Source organism: Leptonychotes weddellii, chromosome 9, assembly GCF_054177405.1.
Source record: "Leptonychotes weddellii isolate Sample4059 chromosome 9, ASM5417740v2, whole genome shotgun sequence".
Classification (NCBI taxonomy): Eukaryota; Metazoa; Chordata; class Mammalia; order Carnivora; family Phocidae; genus Leptonychotes; species Leptonychotes weddellii.
The window spans coordinates 21,724,983-21,741,857 of NC_138377.1; the positions used below are offsets into that span (position 1 = coordinate 21,724,983).

Genomic DNA, 16,875 nt, shown 5'->3' on the forward strand with positions numbered 1-16,875 from the left:
TTTCGGCCTGTGATCCCCTGGGCAGAGAACCCAGTCATGCTGTGCCAGGATCTGACCTACAGAAATGTGAGCTAATAAATGGGTATTGTCTTAAGCCATTAAGTTTGTGACAATTTGTTACATGACAATAGAAAATGAATTCATTTTCCATTTCCTTTCTAACAGTAGAGCAGCAAGAACAAGACCAGGTTTCTTTAATTGTCATACAGTAAAACTGACTTTTTTGGTATACAGTTCTATGAACTTTAACACATGTATAAAAGGCGTATAACCACCATCACAATCAGGATACAGAACAATTCCATCACCCCAAAACACTTCTTGTGGCGGTCACATCTGACCCTCACTGTTAATCTCTGGCAAACACTGATCTGTTCTCTGTCACTAAAATTATGTCATTTCAAGAATGTCATAAATGCAGTTGACCCTTGAACAACATGGGTTTGAACCATGAGGTCCACTTATAGGTGGAATTTAACTAAAATAGGTGTACTGATTCAATACGGTACAGTACTATAAATGTATTTTCTCTTATGAGTTTTTTTAAGATTGATTGATTGATTTGTCAGAGAGAGAGCACAAGCAGGGGGAGCTGCAGGCAGAGGGAGAAGCAGACTCCCTGCTGAACAGGGAGCCCGATACGGGGCTCAGGGCTCCATCCCAGGACCCTAGGATCATGACCTGAGCCAAAGCAGACACTTAACTGACTGAGCCACTCAGGTGTCCCTCTTATGATTTTCTTAATAACATTTTCTTTTCTCTAGCTTACCATATTATAAGTTTTAAGTTATTTTATTTCACATTAAGTTATAGTAGTTACATTTTGGGGGAGTCAAAGTTATACAAGGATTTGTGACTGCATGGAGGGTCGATGTCCCTAATGCCTGCATTGCTCAAGACCAATGTAATATATAATCTTTTGAGACTGGCTTCTTTCACTCAGCATGATGCCTCTCAGATTCATCTAAGTTGTGTGTATTCATAGTTCCTGGAACGGCAAATTTTTAAAACTCTTTATCTAGAGATTTAAAAACTAGAAAAAAATGGGTTACCTGGCTGGTTCAGTCGGTAGAGCATGCAACTCTTGATCCCAGGGTTGTGAGTTCAAGCCCCACACTGGGTGTACTTTAAAAAAAAAAAAAAAGTACCAAGAATAAAAGGATATTGACACTAGAAGGGATCTTTGATATTATCTGGTCCCACCCTATGCTTTTACAGATAAGGAATCTATATCCAGTGAGGGTTGAGGACTTGCCCAAGATTGTTCAGGCACAGGAGAGGAGAGAGATTCAATCTTCTTTGCAGTCAAGTAAACCATCAAAATCTATAAAATGTGATAAATGTTAAGACTTGGGGAGAAACAAGTATTAATGGAGCACGGAAAATAAATATTGTATAAACTCATTTCCATTGCTAATGATAGAGAATCAATTCAAACTAACTTAAAGCCAACAAAATAATTCATTGGCTCACTTAATTTAAAAAATTCAGGATGACTAAATAAATAAATAAATAAATAAATAAATAAATAAATAAAAATTCAGGATGGTGCAGTCTTCAGGCACTGCTGAATCCAGGAATTCCCAAAATGTTGTTAGAGGTCTCAACATCTCTCAATCTCTTATTCTCCTCTTTACCCTTTTGGTCTCCTTCTTTCTTGCATGGTGGCCTCATTCTTTCCTGTCACAGGCTCTTGCTATCTGCCAGGATAGATAAATACTGGTAACTCAAGCCTACAATCTTATAGTTTCTGATCCAAAAGGAAGATGGATGCTTTATCTCCAATAATTCCATTGATCAAACCTCTGGCCATTCCTTTTCAGTTTCCTTCACTGGTTTTTCATCTCGCCAATCTGCCCTTGAACTGCTTCTCTTCTGTAGCTATACTCACTCCCTAGGTGATCTCATCCAGTATCATCAATTTACATACCATCTACCCCCAAAGGTCTCCAGCCCAGACCTTTCCCCCCACACTTCAAACTTGTATATACAACTGCTTACATGACATCTTTACTTGGCTGTCTTTGTCTAACAACCATTTCAAATATAACATGTTCAAAGCCAAACTCCTGATCTTCTCCCACAAACATGACCCTCTTGCAATTTTCCCATCTTAGTAAATGGCAATTCCATCCCTCTAATTTCTCAGACAAAAACCCTCGGAACCATCCTTGATTATTCTCTTTCATACTTCACATCAATTCTATCATTAAAATTTGTTAGTTCTACGTTCAAAATGGATCCAGATTCCAATCTCTTCTTACCATCTCTACTACTACCTCCCTCCCTAAACCATCAGCATCTATCCCCTGAATTATCACAAAAGCCACACAGCTGGTCTCCTTCTTTCCTTCCTTGCTTCTTGGAGTTCATTTTCAACACAGCAATCATAGGGATCTTCATAAAACACAAGTCAGATCATGTGTCTTCTCTACTCAAAATCTCCAATGTGATTTCTATATACTGCAAAACAGTGATCTCCAAGATATAATAATAAGTGAAAAAAAGGAAGGTGGAGAAAAGTGTGTATGGTATCTACCATTTGTCTAAGAAAGAAAGAGAAGCATACAAATATATATGTGTTTGTGTATATTTTTAAGTGAAGGGATAAACCATAAAATTTTTTTTAAAAGATTATCTATAGGGATAGGAAGGGAAAATGACAGAAGGGTCAGGGAAAGAATCTAGACTTCTCTAAATGTACTACCTGTTTGGTAAATTTTGGCTTTGAAACCATGTAACTGTTTCACAAAACAATTTTTTTAGGCAACGCCTAAGAATCCAAAGCAAAAAGAAATAAACCTGACTATCAAGTTGGTGGCATAATCTCACAGAGAGGAACTATTCCAAGTGACTGTGTTTATTTATTTTTAAGAAATCTCTACACCTGGGGCGCCTGGGTGGCTCAGTTGGTTAAGCGACTGCCTTCGGCTCAGGTCATGATCCTGGAGTCCCTGGATCGAGTCCCGCATCGGGCTCCCTGCTCAGCAGGGGGTCTGCTTCTCCCTCTGACCCTCCCCCTCTCATGCTCTCTCTCTCTCTCATTCTCTCTCTCTCAAATAAATAAAAAAAAAAAATTAAAAAAAAAAAAGAAAGAAATCTCTACACCTAACATGGGGCTCAGACTTAAAAACCTGAGATCAAGACTTGCATACTCTACCAACTGAGCCTATCAGGTGCACCTCTCCCCAAGTCACTTTGAAGCAATGCAATTTGACTCTACACACCTAGAGAGATATACTCTAAGGGCAAAAAGAATTGCAAAAAAAAAAAAAAAGGCAGAAACTTATCAGTAAGCATATGTTTAGTAATCATTTTAGTAATGTTATTCTGAAACTATTTTATATATACAGTAGGATAAAGCAATTATGTTAATTATGTTAATTAATTGTTATTGACATATGTAATTATGTTAATGTCATTAGGCACCAAGATTTTCAGAAGAGATATGCATATAAAATCAAAGTTAAGTAAAATCTGTGTAATCCTAAGTTTGCATTGAAAATATTAATATAAATGCATGATGCATTTTCTCAAAAAATGTGTGTATATCTAAATTTTTTAGATCTGTAGGCTAAAAAGGCTTACAAACAATAATCAGCCCAATAACAATGAACATTTGTAGCATCCAAATCATTTTCTCTAAATATCACTTTCCCACTTAAAGGAGGGCTCCTTGGAGAAATGACTGATTCCAAGTCTGGAGTAGAAAAAATACTAGATGAACCTACAACATCTTGTCACCAGAAATTGAGTCATCTTGGGTAGGGGATGCTGCTTCTGATGCTCAAAGTAGTGTGGTTGGTTAGGGAAAATTCAAAGAGCTGTACACTTACACTGTATGCACCTTTCTGTATGTGTGCTATACTGCAACTAAAAGTTTGTATCTACTCTTTATCATGGAAAATATCAAACGTGTTAGTATAATGAACATCCCTTTCCCCATTATCCAGTTTCAACAGTGATCAAAAATGGTTATTCTCATTTCATCTATACTCCACCTACTTCCCTCTCTTCAGTATTTGTAAGCAGATTTCATTTATCCTACCGGTTCATCGAGGATTATGTTTAACCCATAATCTACGTAAAACACGTACATACATAAAAACAGAACATAATACACAAAACAAGTGTTGTAAAGGTAACTTACCAAGGATCATACAATACCTTCCCAGGAGAGTGTTTTGGGGGTGGGGTGTGTAGGTAGGAGACAGCGTTTAAAGAAAAGTTTCGAGTGTGAATGTTTTTAGAGCGTCCCCAAACTCTCGATTCGACAGTCTCACGATTTCCTATTGTTTTAAAACCCTGTCACCCTTTTATTTAACGTTGCCGTTCCTGGGATACTCTTGTATTGGGGATCCCTACAAGGAGAATGAGACTGAGTGGGGAACAAAATAAGCAGCTTAAAAGGCATCTCACCTTCGTTATTTTGCCTAGGGAACGCCCTATTCTGTCACACTGTACAACGGATGCATCTGCCTTTCTTAACTGAAGCCCTTATCTCATAACCGCTCAGTCTGGTTAGGACAGAACCGAACTGTACTGTTGTTCAAAGAACTACAAATCCCAGAAGGCCTTTCGGCTGAGGCGCCTGCGCATCGCGAGCTCCTTCCTTTCCCCTCCCCATCAAGGGGAAAGACCCGCCTCGCGGTGCTGTCGCTCGCGCTGGAAGAAGCGGAAGAAGATGGCGCTCACCAGGTGGGTTGTTGATGGGGGTCCTTGATACGGAAGGGTCTGGGAGAACCCACCTTTTTCATTTCTCTGCCCACTGTCTCCGGGCGCTGACCTGGCTCGGGACACAGAGCGACGTGGGTTGCGACTACGGTTAGGCCCTGCTCCCGGCTTCCGGGGCTACTAGGCCTCACTGAAGCTGGGGTCTTTCCTGAGCAGTTTCCCGGGTTGAGTTCGTCCCCTCACTAGGGCCGAAAGCCTCGGCGTGGCTAATAGTTCTCCGGCCTCAGATGCCAAGGAGTCGCACGTGTTTTTCGCTTGAGCATCTTGGGGTTGTGGAGAGCGCTCCGTCTGATCCACGGCTCGGGCGGACACGGCGGGGGTGTGGAGAGCAGTGGCTTATTTGAGCGAAGTGAAGCGGCGGGAGCCGACTGCCCGGCTTACCGCCGTTTGTCTGCCGAAGTCTCGCCTGTGCCCCGAAACAGGGATTCCTGAAAAAAAAGGGGCGGCCGGCACTGAACAGAGATTTTTTTAAATTAGCCACTGGTGGTGGCCACTGTCTACTAATAATGCGCTGCTGCTCCGCACTTTTAACTTTGGACCTTAGAATTTCTTCCGTAGATAGAACCGCTTCAGGTTTTTGCTGTTCCCAGTTGCCTTGGTAACCGCATGTAAAGTGGTCCCAGCCTTTGAGAAAAAGGTGCTTAACTGGGAGATTCCGAGGAGTTACATAACTCCTACTAGTCCGCGACCTTGTTGCCCCATCTAAGTAGAAAAACTTTCCCTGCGAATGAAGCAGGAAAAGTTGAGTTGTCAAAGATGGTTGTAAAGAAAGTATTCGTTTTAGGACATAAGCTTGAGCTCCCTAAACACACTTGATTCTCCTCACACTTATTTTTCCTGGCTGATGACAGTTAATCCCACAAAATGTTTTAATCAGAAAATTCTTGGGGGAATTAATTTTGGGTGCCTTGTTCTATCCTAGGGTTTGTGTGTATACAAAAAGAAATCTAACGGTCTTTGCAGGGAAGATGGGGTACAAGACATACAGATATGAAAGAGAATAACACAGAATGCTCACTTGTGTAATACTAACCTTAAGTGCAAAAGAATTAGATTAAATAAGTTGAATGGACTAGAGAGTTTTCTTTAGTAAATGTTACAAGCAGCAAACATTTGAGTGCAAAGATTACCAGAGTTATGAGGAAAGGTATTGTGGAAAAGGTGGAATTTGAAAAGGACACGGGAAAAATAACAGAGATGTTGTGGGTATTGTGTGCTTAAAATTGCAGTGGTAGAGTGCGGTCTTTAAGTGGCTAGCCTTGAGGACTACATAGTTTTCTGATTTCGTTGAGTTCTGTTTGATTTGATTCCAGGTGAAATGTTATTTATCTCCAACATCTACCAAGGATTACTTAACAGCAGGGACTTGACATACTGATGTGTTACAGTATTGGTGTCACCAATTATTTTTACTAAAGATTTAAAGTCATACTGATTTAGTTCTCTAAATTCAAGTGTATTTGGGGTTATGTATCTAATAATATCACTTGCATTTAATATGCTTTATTTGGTGAAGGGGAAAGAGTAGACTAAGATGTCTCAACAGTGGCACTGTTGATGTTTTGGACTGGATAATTCATTCTGGTGTGGGGCTGTCCTATGTATAGTAAGATGTTTAGCAGCATCTTTGGCCTCTATCCATTAGATGCCAGTGGCACCCCTCCCCCGCCCCCTCTCCATTCCCTATCCCCAAGACTTGACTATCATAATGTCTCCAGACATTGTCAAATACCTACATTGTAGTTATTTTGCCCCCCAGTTGAGAACCACTGAGGTAGACTTCTGCTTGCGTATACAACCCACAGCCCACTATGTACTCCTTCCCCCTACCCTGCCACCACAGGAGTGTGCCTCTTTGTGGGAATGTCATCCTTTACAAGAAGCAGCACAGTTAAGACCCTCTGGAAGACTAGAGTATGTTCAGACCCTAATCCAGGCCAAGTTATCTGTTTACTGAATTGTCTAAACTCTTTGCTTTGGCAGGCTGCCTGCCTTTTGATCATATTGGTAACCAGTTCTTTCAGCAGAAGGTAAAGAAAAGAGAAAATAAATAAATATTTTGACTTCTTTGTAACCATCTTTGTATCCCTCCTATGTATTAGATATACATGGTGTACTGAATATAACTATGGTAGAAGCCCAAAACTTTTGACTCCATTCATCCATCCATTCATTCCTCATTCAGTTAGTATTTGTCAAAGGTCTACCATGTTCCAGACACTATTCTAGTGCTGGTTTTACAGTATTAAATCAGTCTGGCAAACTCCTTTATTTTCAAAGCGCTTATATTCTAGGAGAGACAGACCATATTCGTGTGTGTGTGTGTGTGTAAACAAATCAATAATGCAATTTCAGGGCACTTGAGTGGCTCAGTCGGTTAAGAGTCTGCCTTCTGTTCAGGTCATGATCCCAGGGTCCTGGGGTAGAGTCCCACATCAGGCTTCTTGTGCAGCGAGGAGCCTGCTTCTCCCTCTGCCTGCCGCTCTCCCTGCTGTGCTTTCTCGCTCTCTCTTTCTGACAAATAAATAAATAAAATCTTTAAAAAAAATGCGATTTCAGGTAGTGATTACTAGGAATAAAATAAAGATAAAAGGACAGAGTGACTCAAAATGCAGGGCTGCCATTTTGGATGAGGTGGTCAGAAAACAGCTGTGGGGAGGTATAATTGAGAAGAGACATGAATGCTAAGAAGGAAAGACTGAAAGACCTAGGATGGGGGCACCTGGCTGGTTCAGTCAGTAGAGCATGGGACTGTTGATCTTGGGGTTGTAAGTTCAAGCCCCATGTTGGGTGTAGAGATTACTTATTAAAATCTTTAAATATGAATGAATGAACTGGGGAAGAATTTTCTATAAAAGCACTATAGGAAAGAATGTTCTGAAATAGAATATTTTATGGCAGATGGAGAAGCAAATGTGAAGATCTTGAGATGGCTGAAGGCATATAACATTGTAGTGACATAAAGGTGGTGAGTGCAAAGGGCAGAGTGAATTTAGTTCTCCTGCATACTTTTAAGTAGCCCTTGCTGTGAGCTAGACAATGCCTGGGGAGTTAGGGATAAAAGAAGCAGAAGGCATGATTCCTGCAAGTTGCTTAGTCTAGTGAGAAAAAGAAAGGTAAATGAGTAGATGATTCTGATACAGTAAGATAGATGTTATAGTAATGGTACATAGGGAGTCTTGTAGGAGCATGGATGGGGGCAACTAACTCAAACTGGGGGAGCTCCGAATAATCAAGTATGTATTGAACAGTATTTAGACACTGTGCCTGGGGTTCATAGATTTTCTCATTTAGTACTTAGAGCAACTCTGTGAGGTAGGTAGTCTTTCGATCTGTCTCTACAGATGAGAAGACAGAGGTTCAGAGAGGTAGGTAACTTATCTGGGTTACTACCTGGCATAGGTAGGATTTGAACTCTGGGCTCTTAACCATCACAGTACCTGACTCTCTAGACCGATTAGATCCCTCTTATGTATGTTGTCATAGCACTCTATACTTTTCCTTCATCATTTAACAGAATTTGTAATTATGGATTTGTATGAGGGATTGTCTCGCCTCTGCAAAACTGTAACCTGTCTTTCTCAGTTTATAGTCTTGTGTACCTAGCACAGTACCTGCACCCAAGTGATCAGTAAATATTTTGAATAAATAAGTTCTATTGTTTACTCAAATATGCTTACTAGCCAAGAATCACAAAGAAACCTTAACTTTTCCATTAAATGTATTATTCATTTATTGGGATCCTTTTGTGGTCCTTTGGGGTATCTCTATAATAATATTTATCATACTTCAAAGTTGCTAAGAATTGCTTGGTAGAAAGGTTGCTTTGATTAAAGAATAACAGACTACATCTTTAGAATTTCTGCTTTGAATCTTTGACCTCTTAACTTTTAAATTGCATTCTAAACTAGATACCTTTGGGAAAACACACTTAAATATGCAACTTGTATTTTCTTTTATCCACCTCTTTGTTACATTCAGTACTAATACTTATTTTTTTGTATTGACACTAAAATAGTTAAAAGTAAAGCAGTTAAAAATAAGGAGTATGAAAGTAGTAAAGACACTAAGGCAACCATATACTAGACAGTTGGCCCCTGGGTAATAGAGGATGCTTCCTTGCTTGTTACAAGAAAGCATAAAAACTCAATAGTTTATGGTTTATCTATTATATGAACTATCAATTTTTTATTCTGGGCACGATTTGCCTGCATCCTAGTCAAACGTTTTTTATTGTATGTCTCTGAGTACTTATTTCTTTTCAGACAAAATGACTGATATTTAACACTGCCGTAAATCATCAAAATGTTTGACCACCTGCTCAAGGGAAAAAGTATTATAGTAAAATAGTCTCTGATGGCCAAATTGCAATGATCAAATGTAAGAATTTTTTAAAATTCTGACTTTTATTATCTTTGCTTATAGCTTTTTACCTGCACCTACTCAGCTATCTCAGGACCAGCTTGAGGCTGAAGAAAAGGCAAGATCCCAGAGATCACGACAGACCTCACTGGTCTCCTCCCGAAGAGAACCTCCCCCATACGGGTACCGGAAAGGCTGGATACCTCGGTTATTAGAGGTAAGTAATTGTGCTAACCCTTGTAAAATAAATTTAAACCCTAGAACCTCTGCACATGAATACCACTATGCTAGAAATCCTGGTTGTGTGTTCGTAAGACGTGTACTCCCCTTAGGGCACTGATCTTTTTCTTCTGTCTTATTATCGCTGCTTTGTGATCACAAGAGAATTATATCAGCTTATATCTCTTCTTATGTCCAGCTATTAAACATGTACAAAAGAAACTAACATACCCTCTGTAAATCAGCAATTACTGCATATGGAAAATAATGGGAAAGTAAGAGGAGAAAATGAAAGAATAAGTTCATGTTCGGGTGCCTTTCCCTCCCTTCTCCCTGAACGCACGCAATGCCACATAACCCTGCAGAGACAGCCTTCCTCCAGGGAAAACACCAGCAGCATTTCTTTTTCTGATTTCCTTCCCGTTAAGTATAGTGGCAAGAGCACTGGCAAGTAGTTTAAAAGAATAAATAAAAATAAGTGTTTTTGCATCATACCTGTGCTTCTTACTGTTTGTGTGACCCTGGGCAGATCCTGACCTCCCTTCATCTGTTTTCTTGTCTTCAATTTGAGAATGTTTATATAGGTCTAATATACGGATTAGGTAAATTTTTTAGAAGGTTTAAGAGAATTTGATGGTAGAATTGGAGGCAGTGAGGGAGAAAGAAGAAATCTGGAATGATTTTTTATATCTCTAGCTTGTTCCCAAAAAACAAACATCTTTGGCAGTACCTGTCCTCCTAGTTACTCTGTATCCTGTACTGCAGTTCAATACATATTCCTTTCCCTAATTCCAGGGAAGATTTCCCATGCTTGACCATCTTTTTCATCTAGGGAGAAAAGCAAATATTTGAGACTTAACTATTTTGCTTCCCCGAGACCACTTCCTCTTTGATCAAGCCTTTTTCTTCTCCATCTCTCAATATTCCTTCTGACTCCTGCAAATTTCCTTCCTCCACTTCCCAAGGAATGTCCCTGCCCTACTAAAATTCTCTGTTCTTATACCATTCATTTTTGTACCCAGGTATTTTCGTTTTATCACTTTGTTACATTTTGTTCTTTTATGGTTGTGATTTTTACCTTACAAATGTGAAGGGCTCATGCCCTTACCTTTTTTTATATGCCTCCAAATGGTGATCCTAGTGAACTAAGTATTCATTGGACTGAAATTTGTTGCTTTGCACCCAACAAGATGCCATCTGTATTCTCAGTCTCTCCCATGTTTAGGATTCCCCCTACCTACCAGAACACTCTATAGAGCCTAGAAGACAAACTCCCAACTAGATCATATCTTCTAAAAAATTTCCTTGTTTTTTTTTCTCAGCTCTCCTCTAGACCTTATTAATTCTAATGTGTGAAGGCCAGTCTTACTAAAATGACTATGGGATTGTTGTTGTTGCTTTTGTTTTCACTCATAGTGTAATTTGTGCAAAATAGAAGATTATCAAGGAGGCTATAATGCCCTCTTATCTGGGGCAGAAAGGTAGTGATTGGCATTATCTAAGAGAAGGGTAGTATGTCTCTTTGAAGGGATGCTAGATATTCTTTGTTTGCCTCTCAATAGATTATAAGGCAGGGGATGGCAGGCATCATTTTACATACAACAGAAATCTCATCCATATTTCCATTTCAGCATTATGACATTCAGGGACTATTAACTTCTTAAAATCTTACTTGACTAAAGGTTTCATATATCCTGGTGGAACAGAACAGTTTATTTGAAAATCAAACCAAAATGGCCAGCTAATCTGGAAATACTCTGAATGCTTTTGTGGGGGAGTGAACGTTCTATGCAGAAAGCATTTTGTTCTAGTTTTCAGAGTAAAAGCTATGATTTTCTGGTAAGCTTAATGACCGCATAATGCCACATCCACAGTTCTGAAGTGCTTATTATATTTCAAGAACCCCAGCAAATCTGAGCATGTGTCAGATTGATGGCCTGGGTACAGGTAGCATCTTTCTCGGGAATGCTTTAACAATTTTCTACCTAATTTATAAGAAAATGTCTCCCTTAGCTTTATTGTTTGTTTTTAAAAAGGTCAAAATTTTTCTTCAGCAAGTAAGCATATTATACCTAGGAAATCACATGTCCAAGATCTAATGGAATATTTCTTGAAGGAGGAAGTCTTATAAAAGTTGTTATTTTCAGGGCGCCTGGGTGGTCAGTCAGTTAAGCTTCTGCCTTCAGCTCAGTCATGATCCCAGGGTCCTGGGATGGAGCCCCACATTAGGCTCCTTGCTCAGCGGGGAGCCTACTTCTCCCTCTCCCTCTGACTGCCACTCCCCTGCTTGGGGAGTCTCTCTCTGTCAAATAAATAAATAAAACCTTAAAAAAAAAGTTATTGTTTCATAAAGTTTTTCCATCAAACCTCCTCTAAATGATTGATTTTATTCCTGAGAGGAGACGAAATCCAGGTCTCCTACTCCTCCGCCATCTTGCTCCGCCCCTAAATGATTGATTTTAATATTTTTTCCTATCTTGTATGTAAGTGATGAATCACTGAATTCTACTCCTGAAACTAATATTGCACTGTATGTTAACTAGCTAGAATTTAAATAAAAATTTTAAAAAATATTTTTTTCCTATCATTTTTTGGTAGTACTGACTTGCCCTTTTTTGAGCTAAAAGAAGGGAATTTTAGTTCAGTAGAAAATACAAAGTTTTTTGGAGTCAAAAGATCTGAGTTCAAATCCTGCATGTGCTAGCTATGACATCTTGGGAAAATCCCTTAACTTGGGCGCTTGGATGGCTCAGTCGTTAAGCGTCTGCCTTCAGTTCAGGTCATGATCCCAGGGTCCTGGGATCGAGTTCCACATCAGGCTCCCTGCTCAGCGGGGAGCCTGCTTTTCTCTCCCTCTCCCATTCCCGCTGCTTGTGTTCCCTCTCTAGCTGTCTGTCTCTGTCAAATAAATAAATAAAATCTTAAAAAAAAAAAAAAAAAATCACTTAACTTTTCTAAACTTGAATTTTTTCCATATGAAAATATGAGATGTTGAAGAAATACAAGAATTAAATGAGTGTGGATTATATTTTGTACATTATAATAAGGTCCTAAGCAAATATTACTAAATTTAACAAAATTATTTAAAAATTATATTTAATATTCCTTTGTGTATTTGATGAGCTACCTTTTTTTTGTAATACTAAACTTCATCAACAGGCTTTACTTAGCTTGTTCTACTTTAGAAGTCATAGTCCTCTCTTCTAAATAATTGTATACAGTCACCATTAGAAAAATGGTGAACTCATTTCTTGAGCCTTCGTATTCTGTTTATTTGCTTCTTGTGGAACATGAATAAATACGTTATGAAAGTCTGGTTCCAAGAAAAAATTCTTTACATTTCTGCGCTATTATAGCTTGAATGGTTACTCACTAAGAAAATTATATATGCTAAAACTAAAAGTCTTTTCCTTGTCCTAAACACTGTCCTTAATTTCTTAATATATATAAACATATAAAAATCTAGATTTGTTGCCATGGTTTAGAAGCCCTTTCATGATCTGGTGTTTGTCTACCCATGCAAGCTTATCTCCTGTGTGTCTGCTCCTCTGTCCTCAGCAGGCTCCAGCCCCACATCGGGGCCTGTTTTACTCTTGTTTCCTAGAACATTCCAAGTTCATTCTTGCAGCAGGGCCTTCACACTATTTGCTCTGCCTAGAAAATGCTTCCCTCACATCTTCCTATGCCTGATTTCTCATTATTCAGGCTTTAGCTCATGTTACTTCTTCACAAAGGCTGTCCCTGCCCTATTGAAAGTAGCCTCTGTTTGCAGTCCCATTATATTTTCAAGGCATTTATCACAAGCCAAAGATTAGGCTTTTTATATCTGTGCCCACTAGGATGTACACTGTACAAGATCAGGGACCTCTGTTTTCTTTATTGCTATATCTCTAGCATCTAGTATAACAACATCTGATAATTGTTGAATGAATGAATGAATCTTGAATCTGAAATTACAATTAAATATTCTTATTTTTCTTTTTAATACATAGGATTTTGGAGATGGAGGTGCTTTTCCAGAGATCCATGTGGCCCAGTATCCACTTGATATGGGGCGAAAGAAAAAAATGTCAAATGCACTGGCCATTCAGGTGGATGCTGAAGGAAAAATTAAATATGATGCAATTGCTCGGCAAGGACAGTCAAAAGACAAGGTAATCCTCTCAATGATAAATATCTTTTGAAGAGGTGTTTTTGTTTTTTATTGTGTGTAAATGGTACATATCTGGCCATTTAGTTTTATTAAAAGTAGCAATGAGGGGCACCTGGGTGGCTTAGTCGGTTAAGCCTCCAACTCTTGATTTCGGCTCAGGTCATGATCTCAGGGATCTGGGATCAAGCCCCGTGTTGGACTCCACGCTCAGTGGGGAGTCTGCTTGAGGATGCTCTCTCTCTCTCTCCCTCTCCCTCTGCCCCTCCCCTTGCTCGTGCGCTCTCGCGCTCTCTCAGAATTAAAAAAAAAAGTAGCAATGAAATATACTTAGGCTAACTGAAGATAGGTCTTCATAACAATATGAACAATATATTATGATTTCATAATAGTAATGACTTTTTCCTTTGAAGTCTCCCAAATTGATGAAAACTTATATATACTTGGGGTTTTCATCTATTTGTTTAACATTTTAAAAACAATTTGAAATTGTTAAGTTCTAATTATTTTAAGCTTTTTTATAGTACTAACAGTTTTTTTTTTTAAGATTTTTTATTTATGTACTTGACAGAGACACAGCGAGAGAGGGAACACAAGCAGGGGGAGTGGGAGAGGGAGAAGCAGGCTTCCTGAGGAGCAGGGAGCCCGATGTGGGGCTCGATCCCAGGACCCTGGGATCATGACCTGAGCTGAAGGCAGACGCTTAACAACTGAGCCACCCAGGCGCCCCATAGTACTAACAGTTTTTAAATGCTAGAAAATTGTTCAAAATCTACAATTCTAGCACCCCACAAAAAAAAAATTAGATATTTTTTTGTATAGTCTTCTGATTCTTTCTCCTGAACTTACAAAGTACTTACATAGATATTTAATTACTTTAACAGTTCATTTGAATTACACAAACTTTTTTCTCCCTTAAGTATAAGACTGGCACTTGCTATCCAGATTTATGATGGCCCTGCTTACAAAGTAATCCAAAGACCAAAAATAAAATTTACTTAAAATAATCTCATCACAGAGCAGCTATACTCAGAGCCAGGGAACTGTTTTTAAGAAGACCTAGTTTTTTCCCTTGTAAATAAGTGCTCCACATAAAGGTAAAGATATCTTTAGAATTGAAGATGTTGGGAAAAATACTTGAGAACCTTCAGTACCTGTCCTTTGTCTCGCTGTCCTGGAAACATTTTCATTTTACCCTCTAAAATAGCACTAATGACAACCCATCCTCTGCTCCTGCATCAAGGTCCCTGAGTTCTTAGGGAAAACAGTTACACTGTCATGCAAATCTGTGTCCTGGGTTTCAACTGGGCTCCTTTGGTGTTCCTCCAACCTCTAACTCCTCCTCCTCTCCATCTCTTCTCAGCTTAACAGGTGACTAGGTGACATCTGTTTGCATATAAAGACTAGTGGGAGAAAACTGTCTGCTTTCTTTATCCTATGTGGCTTTCTGTCTTGACCTTTCCTTTTGTCTCTATAAGAAAGCTCTTGTATCTAAACCTAATCTTGCCAGATGTGCTGTAGTGTATCCTGGATCTCATTCCTTACCCTCTCCTTTACAGCCTCACTTTTTCTTTATTCTTCTTGTTAACCATGACTTTCACCTCCCCTCCTTTACTGGCTCCTTCCTGTGAGCTTTTAAATATGCTTGCTTTTCTCATCTCATCTTTTGTAAGAAAATTCTTCCCTGACTATCCTCAGGACTCTCTAGCTACCACCAAATTTCCACCTAGTTTTCTTCACTTGCCTTCAAGCTTTTTGCTTGTTATCTGTTCTCTCTACTTCTTCACTTTCTTTCATTCTTCATTTCACTGTCATAGAGCTTCACCTCAGCCAGTCTGCTGAGATAAACTCTGGCAAAAGTCTCTAGACTTTGTTTCTCACAACACCATCTCTTTGACTAATCTAATTTATTCCCTTGGCTAAAATTGCCACTTACTTTGGTGACTGTTGGATCTGTGTCTCCAGCCCAGTTTTCTCTCCTGGGCTCTAGGTCCTTCTATCTTAGTGTCTGCAAGGGCAAAGCTATTAGATTTTCCCAAAGCACTGCTCATCAAACCCAAACCTAAGTGGATAATATTCCACTTAATCTACCTTCTCTACTCTCTAACTCAGCGACTTGAGTGATAACTTCTGATTGACTATGCTTAAAGCCTGAGAGTTCTTTTTTCCCATTATTTTAATGATTTTTTTTAAAATACTCTAATAATAAGTTCTTACTATAGAAGATATCAACAGTACGTAAGTATGTATATACAGTTCTGCCTACTTCTCTCACTTCACTTCCTAGAGGTAGGTACTGTTACTATAATGATATACATCCTTCCAGATCTTTTTTATGGATTTAGATATTGATGTATACATATTCCCACTTTATATACAAACACACAAATATCTTTTTTTTACATGAATGAGATTTTAATATTCATAACTTTCATAGACTTGCTTTTTTTACTTAATATGTTTTGAAGATTTTTATTAGTATATATAGGTCTGCTTTATTTTTTTTTTTTTAAGATTTATTTATTTTAGGGAGAGAGTATGTGCACGGGGAGGGGGAGGGGCAGAGGGAGAGAGAGAATCTCAAGCACACTCTGCACTGAGCATGGAGCCCAACACGGGGCTCAATCTCATGACCCTGAGATCATGACCTGAGCCAAAACCAAGAGTCAGAGGCTTAACCGACTGAGCCACCCAAGCACCCTAGTCTGCTTTATTTTTAAAAGATCTATATATAATTCCATGGTGTGCTTAGGCCTAAATTTTTATTTTTAAGCATTGGTTGTTTCTTAAAAAAAAAAAAAGCATTGGTGGTTTCTAATTTTTTACTTTTCAGGCAGTACTGTATTCAAGATCCATGTACAAATACCTTTTTACACATGAATATTTGTGTAAAATAAATCCTTAGTGGACTTACTGGGTCAAAGGATATTCAGATGTCAGATGTGACACATAAAGCTATGTGTTCTTTAAAAAGACTTTGCTGAACACTCATTCCATTCCTTTGTGTTTCCCTTAGGCCCTCCATCTGTTTAGTCACCATGATTTATCTTCTTAACACTTCTCAAGTATATGCCCTTCTCTGCTACTTAATTCAGGCCCTTATCATTTCTTGCTTTATTTACCACAGCAGAGTCTGAAACCATCTCCTTGGCATTTGTTTTGCCTGCCTAGAAAAACAGATTCATCCTTGTTTATTTGTTTAGCTTTCTCTCTCTCTCTCTCTCCACACACACACACATACACACACACAAGTGTGCGTGCTTAAAATCTTTCCACGGCCTTTAAGGTAACCAGCCAAGCTCCTTATGGCACACTTGACCCCTTCCTTACCTTTCTAGCCTAGCCTCAACTCTCATGACCACAATACTGAAATCCAAAAGTAAAAAGTCCAGTTTTAGCCATTCTGTTTA

At 38.9% G+C, this 16,875-nt stretch overlaps 1 protein-coding gene across 1 annotated transcript in view; it reads left to right on the top strand.

Annotated features, from left to right (window-relative positions):
* Positions 1–4,603: 4,603 nt before the first annotated feature.
* The window catches only part of SNW1 (SNW domain containing 1), a 32,552-nt gene continuing 20,280 nt past the window's right edge, over positions 4,604–16,875 (top strand). The window contains exons 1-3 of the mRNA XM_081829702.1: positions 4,604–4,698; positions 9,160–9,313; positions 13,308–13,469. Coding sequence (XP_081685828.1) covers positions 4,685–4,698; positions 9,160–9,313; positions 13,308–13,469 — 330 coding nt within the window. The 5' untranslated portion in view covers positions 4,604–4,684. The remainder of the gene's footprint in view (positions 4,699–9,159; positions 9,314–13,307; positions 13,470–16,875) is intronic.